At 40.4% G+C, this 10,957-nt stretch overlaps 3 protein-coding genes across 3 annotated transcripts; all 3 read right to left on the minus strand.

The window, feature by feature from the left end:
- Window positions 1-92: 92 nt before the first annotated feature.
- Window positions 93-326, minus strand: C922_05311 (hypothetical protein; the record flags this gene model as incomplete). The annotated part of the gene is made up of 1 exon (XM_008820882.1): window positions 93-326. A coding segment is annotated over one exon (234 nt), but the record flags the coding sequence as incomplete, so codon positions are not given.
- A 3,638-nt stretch (window positions 327-3,964) lies between these two features.
- Window positions 3,965-4,282, minus strand: C922_05312 (hypothetical protein; the record flags this gene model as incomplete). Its single annotated transcript, XM_008820883.1, has 1 exon — window positions 3,965-4,282. The coding sequence occupies one exon, from the start codon at window positions 4,280-4,282 to the stop codon at window positions 3,965-3,967; it is 318 nt and encodes a 105-aa protein (XP_008819105.1).
- A 2,494-nt stretch (window positions 4,283-6,776) lies between these two features.
- C922_05313 (hypothetical protein) lies at window positions 6,777-7,636 on the minus strand (the record flags this gene model as incomplete). The annotated part of the gene is made up of 2 exons (XM_008820884.1): window positions 6,777-7,338; window positions 7,557-7,636. The coding sequence occupies 2 exons, from the start codon at window positions 7,634-7,636 to the stop codon at window positions 6,777-6,779; spliced, it is 642 nt and encodes a 213-aa protein (XP_008819106.1).
- Window positions 7,637-10,957: the final 3,321 nt, after the last annotated feature.

The raw sequence follows: 10,957 nt of genomic DNA on the forward strand, positions 1-10,957 counted from the left end.
TTTTGAGGGGCAAGCGGATTTTGAGGTGCAAGCGGAATTTGAGGGGCAAGTGGATTTTGAGGGGCAAGTGGATTTTGAGGGGTAAGCGGAACAGGGGATTCATTGGGATCCTCTTTCAGGTCACTGTCTGCTTCTTCCTTGGCATCCTTTTTCGATTTCTTATTCCATCCCCACTTGCGTTCCTTCTTTGGCTTCTTCTCACTATCATCCTTCTTGCGATCCTTTTTTGATTTCTTCTCATTTTCCGATTTTTTGTCGTTACTATCTTCCGAGGCCTCAATAACCGGGGGGGCAGGAACATTTGTTGGAGGAGGGACCATTTCCATCTGTGGCGTAAATATAATAGGAATTAGGGTTTGTTCAGCTAGCGATCTCGAATTATGGGAGCCCTTTGTGGGGAACAAGCCATGCTGTGGAGGGGCATCGGAAAGAAAAAAAGGGGTTATCACATATGTGTAGGAGCAATGGGGTTATACTTAGGGAAGGAGGCAGCGTTCCTGGCAGGAGTACAACACGCATTGCACATTTTGCTACACAGGTGTTGTAATTTAAGTCTGCAAAATGTCACGAAGGGTAAAAAAAAAAAAAAAAAAAGGCCTATTTCAGCGCATGCACTTCTTCGTTATGGCCTTACCAATGATAGGACATACAAAATGGCGAGAAGGGGTACGATGAGCACCTTGGGCTTAGGCAGGGCCCATTTCAGGGAATTGTTGCTTCTGTTAGGGGAGTCATTTTTCTCGTTGTTGTCAGGTGTGATAGGGGTGACAATACAGTTTGCAGTGCGGTCTGTTGTGCGGTTTGGTGTACGTATTACTGTGCTGTTTTCTGTGCGTTTTTCGGTTCGCTGTCCGGCTTTGTCTGCGCCTTTATCTGCTCCCCTGGGTGCAGTTCCCCTCGTGACGTATCTTATGAAACTCCTTTCCCACCGAACTACGGACTTCCGCGTTGAAGGCACAGCTGATTGGTAGGGCAGTAGCATGCTTTAAAAATTTCTATTTTCGAAACGGACATAAAAATGGGAACAAAAAGGCACTTCCGTCTATTGTAATGTTTGTCCAATACGGTGCCTATAAGGAACCAATGTGCCTGCGCGCATGCGCGCTCTTCCAATTTGTGTTATGGAAATGGCGAAGTCCCCATATACATGTATATCCATGCAGCTCTACCCATCTAGGGATTTGCAAGGAAAAAAAAAAAGAAAAAAAAACGGGGTTTTAAAATTATAGAAGTGTGAGGTAGCGAGGAAGGAAAAGTTAATTAAATTAGGTTCAAGAAGGAAAACATTCATCAGACCGAAATTCGACGTGTCGAATGGGTGCAGATGTTATATTAGTTCAGGGCGCAGAGTGGCAGGACCGTAGAGTAGAATAAACCCAATTGTTGCATACAAATGTATCGAGCGGATATCAGTGTGTATTCCTGTGATGCAGGTAGCGCCAGCTACGAAGCCCCCAGAAGCAGCAGCGAAGACGCGGCTCACAGACTATTTCATTTATTAAATGTACGTATTCACGTGCACACTTAACGTCAGGAGGGGGCTGATGGCGGCGCGCTTAACCATGCTCGCTTCAGTGCGTATTACTTTTCTTTGGGGTTACTTTCTCCAGAGTTAATTTCAGATCAAATGAATTAGAGAAGGAACCATAATAACGGGTTGTCATTAGGTAGAAGTTTTTTACTAATGGGTTTCAACGAATTTTAGCAGTGTTGTTTTCTGGTTATGTATGTATAGCGCGGCAGAGTAAAACGGCAGAGCATATAAATATATCAAATGTCCCCCGAATTAAAAATCAGGTGGGGGGCATATAATCACATTCTATTATATGGAAATGGAAAGTAATGACGAATAAAATACAAAAAAGATTCTTTTTTTTTTTTTTTTCCCATATAAGAAAACGACGGGGAAAAAAAAACAAATATTCTCATTCGCGTAATGTTTTCTTCTAACCTAGCAGTGGTAAAGGGCAGTAGGAAGCTACAGTAAAGCGTAAAGGTAAACGTAAAGGCGAACGCAATAACAACGATACCTCTACTAGAGCAGTGACGCGCTCATGCCAACGGAGACGCCATGATAAAAAAGAAAAGAAAAATTTTCTCCATCCCTAATTTTCCCATTCCTCTCCTTTAAGGGAATTTCATTTTCCCGTATAAAAGGTACAGGTATTTAATCTGTAGGTTTTTTCTCTAAGAAGGAAATATATTTATAGATGGACCCTATTTTTTTAGCAGTGACTTATTACATACACGGGTCGAGGAATATGTTTAATTGGAAAGATATTATTTTCCAAGGTCACGTAGCGCACGTTCGTATTTTTTGCATACCGCCACTATATTATATATAATGAATTTCATAGTAGGTTATAATATGTTTTATGTAGGTATCGCATGGAAGCACGCCATGATATGCTATTTCAAATTTTATTAAAAAGTCTAAAACATGGCTGTTTCATCCGCGTAACTTATAAAAATACATGAGGCCAATTTCTTACCTTCGTGCTAATCAACAGGGGAGGGGTTATAAACTGTACTTACTATACTATTTACGCTGACTGATCCTTTTTGTCCTAAATTACGGTTGCGTAAGGACGTATGCAAATAGAATGGTACAATTGCGAACGTGCTGCGCGAGTGGCGCGCGTGATATATTTTTCGCTGGTCCTATGTTGTCCCGCAATTTTTCATAAAAAATTATGCGTAAAAAAAAAAAAAAAAAAAACAGCTCCCGTAAACACATACATTGTAGGTATGTTAGTTAAACGCTTTCCGCTGATTTAATTTTTCTCCTTTAAAAAATGACGCATAAAAATATCAGGAGGAATAGGAACGTAGCATCTTCACAAAGGCTATCAGATTTATAGCTCTTCACCACGAACATAGTATATATTTTTACTACCTTGGAGAAGGGGGAAAGAAAAAAAACATTGCAATATGCTACAGTACAGTACGGTAAACTACAGACGCCCCACTTGGGAGGAAATAATTTCATGTTCCTTTTGTTTTAATGAACCTGCGGGGTGACGGGACCGCGGTTATGTTGTTCGTCCGGTGATGCATGTGGGTGTCCACTTGGAAGGGCTGCTTGGAAGCGCTCCTTCGTTGTGCATAACGCCGTTTGGTCGCTTCCATTTTTAGCACTTACGACGTAAACTCATTTCAGGACACATACATGGTAAGTTCTTTCTGTGTGCCTCCCCTCGCGAAGGGGCTTCACGGGTTGACGCACGAAATGAAAACGGAACAAATGGGCTCACCCGTATACATAAACACGTAAGTAGGTGCGCATATATAGGATTTTTCACTGTGTACATAACGGGGGGGAGGGGGGGAATGCGTTACCATCACCCCTTGGTAAAACTCGCGCAGAGCTGCAGCTTTAAAGTACGCCTGGGCGTCAGACGTAATTCATGATTGCGGACATATGCTTAATTCGAGGGAAGCGTTTTGCTGTGCGCAACTTGGCTATATTGGCTCAATTGCGGTGAATCAAAATTGGGTACGTAAAAAAAAAGGGCGGGGAAGGGCGCGGAAAATTCGGTGCAATGAGGACAAAAGGGAACAGAAAAATGAAAGGGAAAAAATAGGGTGAAAAATAAAGACATCAAAGTGCTGTGCGCCATGGAAGGTTACACGCTGTGAAGCATGACGTGTATAGATATAAAAAAAAAAAAATAAGAGGGGTTATTAAAAATGTCATTTCGCCTTCGGGACAAGTGTGGCATGACGTGCAGCACTTATACATAGACAGATGTACATAAAAATATGCTGGGGGATACGGAGCATCACATTCCGCACTTAGCGTTACATACGGACATGGACGTATATAGCCTGATGTGCTTCATTGGATAATCGGCACTTTCTTCTTCGCGCGATTGGCATGTTTATACTAACTGCTAATCGGAGTAGCTAATGTGGTAACAGTTCATCGTTTGCATAACACGTTGTTTCTTTTTCCTTTTTTTTTTCATTCATTTTTTTCGTAGTTAATCAGACCGCTATACGCAACCAGGTAGAACCCCAGGTATAATAATAAACTCTTGGCCACTGGGTGGGTGCTCAGAACACCAACTATTTTGCTGACGTTGTATAAAGAGACAAGTACAAATATAGAGAGTAGAACGAATAAGGTGGTAACGCCATTGGGGACACGAACATTTTTCATTACTTGATCCATGAATTGTTTGTAGTCCTGAAGGTGTTCCTCCATGTCTGGGAGGACCTTCTCGGCGGTGCTGTGTATCTGGTCGGACAATTCTCCGATGAGGTTTAAGTTTGGCTCCATTGTGGTGGTGGTCATGTTTAGGCGGTGACGCCGCTAAGGGGGTCCCTCTAATGGGGTGCTTCTAACGAGTTATCCCTCTGGTGGGGGTGCCTCTAACAGGTTATCCCTCTGATGGACGTATGAACGATATACTGCGATGCCGCTGCTACGGATAGGATTGCTTCTGCTGGGGGATGGCTCATGCTATTATAAGTGCGATGCTAAGGCTCGGGTTTTAAGCTTGCATTTCTAAGCTTCCATTTCTAAGCTTCCATTTCTAAGTTTCCGCTTCTAAGATCTCACTACCTTCTCTAGCCGCGTACCCAGGCATACGTGTTTATAAGCGTAGGTATAGAAATATGTATAATATGTACCTATTTTGCAGGGATATGGATATATCGAAATAGCTGCGCGGGAAGTTGAAAGGATTTGGGTGATGGTATGAAACGTGAGAAATGGGCTAGGTAACAAAAGTAGGAAAAAAAAAAAAAAAAGAATTCTCTTTAGAATTTCTTGGCGTATGAGCCTTTTGAAAAATTATATATCTGATGAGCGGAAAATGTAAATGCATCCATGTACGTATATAATATACGCATAACGTGTGGTAATACTTGTATACCTACGCACGTACGATGCAGACGTAGGCTGTTCTTGATGATATGCTGCGATCCCTTTGGAGAGGGCACAGGATAATACTCCAATTAGCCGGCGATACTGAGGAGTTCCTCAATTCCTCTAACGAGTATTTTTCAATAAGTCATATGGACTGTTAAGAAAATGGACAAACAGATTAGAAATAAACCTATAATGACATCCTACGGACGGAGAGCTGCAAATTGTGGCGTTAAAAAAATATTTTAAGTTATCCCTAGATTAGCTCTACTTAATTAAAATGATTCAATATAAACATAAAAGAGAGAGAGGCATGACGGAAGTTTGTAATGATTAATAAGCAATTCAAACGCGATCGTAAAGAAGCGCAAATTTCGTCAGTAGCTATTTTGGCATATAATCCTATGCGTACAGTTTGGAAAAAAAGAAAAGAAGAGAAAAGAAAGGAAAAGGGAGAAAAAAAAAAGAAAAAAAAAAGAAAAAAGAAAAAAATAAGGGGAAAGAAAATGGAGAGAGAAAAAAAAAAAAAAAAAGTAAAATAGAACAAAATTAGGCAAAATAAACAAAATTAAGCAAGATAAATAAAATTAAGCAAGATAAACAGAATTAAGCAAAATAAACAGAATTAAGCAAGATAAACAAAATTAAGCAAAATAAACAGAATTAAGCAAGATAAACAAAATTAAGCAAAATAAACAGAATTAAGCAAAATAAACAGAATTAAGCAAAATAAACAGAATTAAGCAAAATGAACAGAATTAAGCAAAATAAAACAAAACCGCCAGGGTTCCTAACATGAATAACCTGCCAAGGAGAATAAATAGAATAAAGCAAAGGCACAAAAACAAGTAATGTAAAAAATGGGGGTCACTGTGTTTTGCTTTTATGTGTTCATGTTTTTTCATCATATGAAGGAAAGCTCATCATCGCCAATGTCATCACCATCATCGTCTGCGTCTTCCGCTTCTTCTCCTTCTTCTCTTCCCCCTTCACTAAAAATCGGGATAGCGTCTAAAACACAACCGCACGTCGTCCAAATATAGAAGCCTCTGTACGTACATATCTACATCAACTATTGAAGTGAGCCCGTTCTCGTCAAAAAAGGGGGGAGATGTGACTGACGAGTCGGTGAATAATCCATCTGCGCGATGCGGACATTTGGACGTCTCTAAAGCCAAAGCCACTTTTGGGTGAGCATAAGGAAGTTCTTTCAGTATGGGTGCTTGTTTTGATTGCTCGTTGGCTGGATACCTGGTTGGCTCATTAGGACTTCCTAACGACTGGCACACCGCTAGGGATGTTTGTTGTTAGCTTGGTATAACACTACTTAGGTAAAGAGTAAAGTAAACGAAAAAAAAAAAAAAAAAAAAAACCCTCATTTGGGGAAGTGCCCCTAGACAATGTACATAGCCATACATGGATAGGCATATGTTATCTGCGTGGGCATCACGTTACTGTGAGTTGTAGAATTGACAGAGACTACCAATCGGGTGAGAGGATTTGAAAAAATCGTCACTACGGCGGTGTTTTTCTGGGGCCCCCTTCTGACGACAAGCCCATTTTTCCTTCCCCATTTTGTTGCCTTAATGGGTAAATTTGCATAATATATAAATATATTTTCTTCGTGAAATTGTTAGCATAGACACGTGGAGGAGAGGGTGTGGTCAAGGAAAAGGGGGCCTCTGCTTCCTCCTTGTGGTTTATCAGCATCAACATGGGAATCAATGTGTCGGAATTGTTAATATTACTTTCTGACGAGCGGATAGATATATGTGCGGGGTTTTATGCACATATATACATAAATGGGTGAAGGGAGATATATATACTTTTTTATTGACTCTTTTGCTTTTTTTTCGAGAAAAGTGAAGCTGAGAGGGATAGAAGCACGTGGCCTTTTTCTATTTCACACTTCCGTGATGACAACCCCTGATCGGTTAGCCATTTCTTTGTCCCATTCTTCCTTGACTATATCTAAGAACCACTTGAAATCATCGTTAACCGAGTAAAGTAAATTATTAGCTATATTTTCTCTTGTCTGAAGGGAAAGACTGTCATCATTTAGGAATTTATTTAAATCTGCATGTATGCTTTCTAAATATTTGTCCCACGCTTGGGTCCACATTTCATTTCTCCAGGGGATCTCCATGTGGTGATTATCCGTATAGGTGACATATTCCTTTATCATATTTTCCACTGCTTCATTCCAAAGGATATTGACTCTGTTAATTAAATTATGAAATTCTATTTCGTCTAGGTCATTCTGTTCATCTGTGTATAGTTCCTCGTGTTCTGCGTTAATCATTGGGTAATTTAAAATGAGGGTTACATGATTTTCCATTTCTTCGTCTTGTTCTCCAAATAGTTGTCCGTTCTCTTCTAATGCACTCATGTGCTCTGCTTCCAGAATGCGGTCTGCTCTTTTCCCGGTTTGTTTGCATCCATGAGAGGGGCGGCTGACGTGGCATCTGCAAGGAGGGGGGGCACCGATTGGAGTAGAGGTTGGAGTAGCGGTTGGTGAATCTATCGGAATAGCAGGTGCCCTGGAGGCTCCGACTAACGAATCGCTTAGTCGGAGGTGACTACAGTTGATTCGTTCTCTCCTGCGAGGTGCGAGCGGGCAGCCGCTTTACGTACACACGGCGGGAGGGTAAAACAAGGAAAAGGGAAAAGCTGTGGCACTTACTGAAAGTCATAGGAGCAGAGGGACTGCCACAATACCAGGACCAGCGCAACTATGTTAAGAACCAACATAACGATGTTCATTTTTGCACGTCTGCAGTTTGGCTTGGAGGAAGTTACATGTGCACCTGCGGTGTAGGTGGACTGTTTTATTTTATCTGTTATATTTCTAGCAGCAGAGGTGTTAGATACTGATTTGTTGGAAGGCATCCTGAAGTTTGTCGCGTTTTGGTTTTTCTCTACCAAATTAGGCGTGAACTTTAGGGATGCGGGGGATTTTATCCCTGTGGCGCTTTTGCAAAGGGGTAGCCTTTTTCTTTTTTTTTTTTTCTCTTTCTCTTTTTAAAGGGTGGAAAGAAAAATATAATCTTATATGCAGAGAAGGGTATTCATAAAAAGAATAGCTACTATAGTTGAACAGATAGTGGTGGATTCTGTTCGCTAAAATGGTAAAACTAGGCTGTCATTTATGTTAGTTTTACTTTTATTTGTCGCTTCAAAGTTGTGAAGAGGCTGGCCGGTGGTAAAAAGAAATACAAATACGAATATGAATATAAATACGAATATAAATACAAATACGAAAATAAATATAAATACGAATATAAATATAGATACAAACTTTGAGGAAGTGAAAATAAAATCGGCTTTATAATTTTTCTAAAGAAAAAAAAATATATTCATCGGCGCGACAGAAACAAATTAGGTTAGAAGTAAACTGGTGGTTTATTGTTCTGTTTCTGTTTTGTTCTGTTATGTTATATTTTATTTTTTATCAGGCATTAGAAGGCGTAGGTTATTATTAAACGTGTGAAAAAAAAAATAAATAAATAACACCAGAAAAAACTACTCTAAAATTAGAAGGAAGTTTTTTTTGTTAGAATAAAGCGATATCCTTCAAATGGTTGCCCCCTTCTACATCGCATGAGGTGCATATATAATATATGTACGTATATAAATGTATGCATATAGATTAGAGGCCGGGGGACAAAGTACTGTTTTGCCTTTTTTCTTTGCGCCTTGTATGCATATTTACCTGCATATTGCATTGGCTCTGAAAATATTTTTTTCAATTTTGCTCTTTGGCTATTTTGCTCTTTCGAGGGACGCCGCATAGCATTTTATGCCTGAAGTCGGGCCGCTTCGAAACCGAGGGTTTCTTTTTTTTTTTTTTTTTTTTGCTACTACTTAAAAGCGCAGGAAAAAAAAAATATCGTAGCCTTAGGCGCGTTTATATATGAAACGAAATGGGTGGTGGTAGAGGGTAATAATTGATAGAATAAAACCATGCGATCTGAAAGTGGTGTTGCCTTACTGCAGTTTGTTCAGTTGGTACATAAATACGAGGTGGTACTACGTGTAAGATTGATATATAAATATTACGTACGTCGTGTTGCATATATTTTGGGGCCTTACTGATGAGGTGAGAAAATGGCATAGGAACACCAGAGCCCCGTCCCGGTGGGTACTTTTTGGAAGGAAGAAAACTTCCACACCTCAAGGTTGTGGGGGAGAAGAAGATGGCCAGGCAAAGGGGCAGGCAAACGGCAGGCAAACGGGCCAGCCAACCAGTCCCTTTTATAATATTTACTATGCACTCATAAGTATGGCCTATGTTTTTCCCACCCCTGAGCGATGAGAAGAGTTCGCTAATTTCACCACTCCATGTCGTTCACCTGTCGATGTCGTTAGTTCAGCGCCCGGACATAGTCTTTCTTGACAGCGTGCAATTCGAAGAGGTACATAGGTAAGGACATGCTGACCTTAAACGTAGTGAATGCCGAAAGTACTGCTGAACGAAAAAAAAGAAGGGTAAACGTGGAAAAAGAAAGAATTATAAAATATAGTAAGAAATGGTAGAATTGTTAATGGGGTAAAGATTCATCGAGGAGGAGTTGGAAGAAACGCTTACTTAGCATGTTCCCTTAAAAAATAAATGTTCTCACTTTTTGGCAGTTTCAATTGTCATTTTTCTTTTTACTATATGCATATTGTTTATTTTTTCGTTTGGAAAAAAAAAAAAAAATACTTCCTCTTCGTCCGTTCGTTAGTTCCTTCCTGTTGCAATAAAGTGAGCGAATAAACCATGTTAGAAATGTCCGAAGCTTGACACCTGGGCCATTTGTTGATAACCCCTCACTCCATCCGCACTGTGCATTTCATACTTATGTGTAATGTATGGCTCTTGTGTCGGTTAGTTTTTACCCGTTGGAGTTATCCTCTTCCCCTATGGGGCTGAACTTGGATTGATTTGCGTCTGGCTCTGCTTCGCAGGGGAATAGCGTGACGGGGTGAAAAATAAGCAAACCAAAGCGAAGAAAAAGAAAAACAGTTATATACATAATATAACATTATCACGTAGTAAAATGACAAAATAATGGTAATGCCCCGCTAGGAAGGATGGCTTAGGGAAGCTGCGTTTTTTTTTTCTTTTTTGCATTTCTTATCATGCGAAGGTGCCTAAGATTTATATGCCCACGAGCATGCGTAGAGTGCACCCACGTGATTTGCGAGTAGGACAGGACACTCTATATGCTTGGCATAAAGAAGTGGTTGCACAAAGGCATACGCGAAAAGAGTGAAAAAAAGGAGAAAAGAAAAAACTGATGCGATGAGAAATAGTGAAAGCAGTAATATATCCCCCTCGCGCATCACACCTTGTGACCATTTTTTCGAAATGATTTTTGTATTTTCTAGCCATTCCAGCGTGGCATATATATTGCACCAATTTGTGCCCCGCATGTTTGCGACAGTGCAATCCCCGCGGAGTAGTTTCCGCCGGGGGTTATAGAAATATTTGTTTAAAACTTCGTCCCCTAGAAGAGTGCGAGCCTTTCCTAGCCCAGAGAGGCATGCATTTGTTCGCTCTCGTTTGGCAGTGGCAGCGTTGCAGTCGTTAACCTTTTTTTTCTGAATTCGACAATAAGCAGCCATCAAAAGCTGCGCGTTTTTTTGGAAGTCCATCAGGGGAAATAAATGGCATGCAGTTTGTTCTTTCACGAGTGTGACAAATGGGGATGGACGTGAGGGGTTGCTTCATTATAAAAACAAACGTTGGCGCCCAGTTGGTAAGACACTTCCGCGTCTATATATTTGGGTCAGCAGAGGAAGGACCCAAGGAGGAATGAGGAATGAACCTAAATGTCGACCATCCCATGTGCATTCGTTCATTTTTATTTTCATCATGAGAAAACAAAATTGATTAAAGAAGGAAATCCGTTCGCACTAGAAAAGGTTTAAGTGGTTACTCCAAACGGATGTAACGTTTACTGTGTACCGAGTGAAATAGAAAATAGATAAGATTAGCACTCCCCCACTTTTTTTTTTTTGTGCCATTTGAATTAGGTAGTTAAAAAAGTCTATTTCCCTTTTTCGTATGTTCGGTTGTCGCTACTTTGGGGGGGGGGG

The sequence above is a fragment of the Plasmodium inui genome (assembly GCF_000524495.1).
Source record: "Plasmodium inui San Antonio 1 unplaced genomic scaffold supercont1.55, whole genome shotgun sequence".
NCBI lineage: Eukaryota > Apicomplexa > Aconoidasida > Haemosporida > Plasmodiidae > Plasmodium > Plasmodium inui.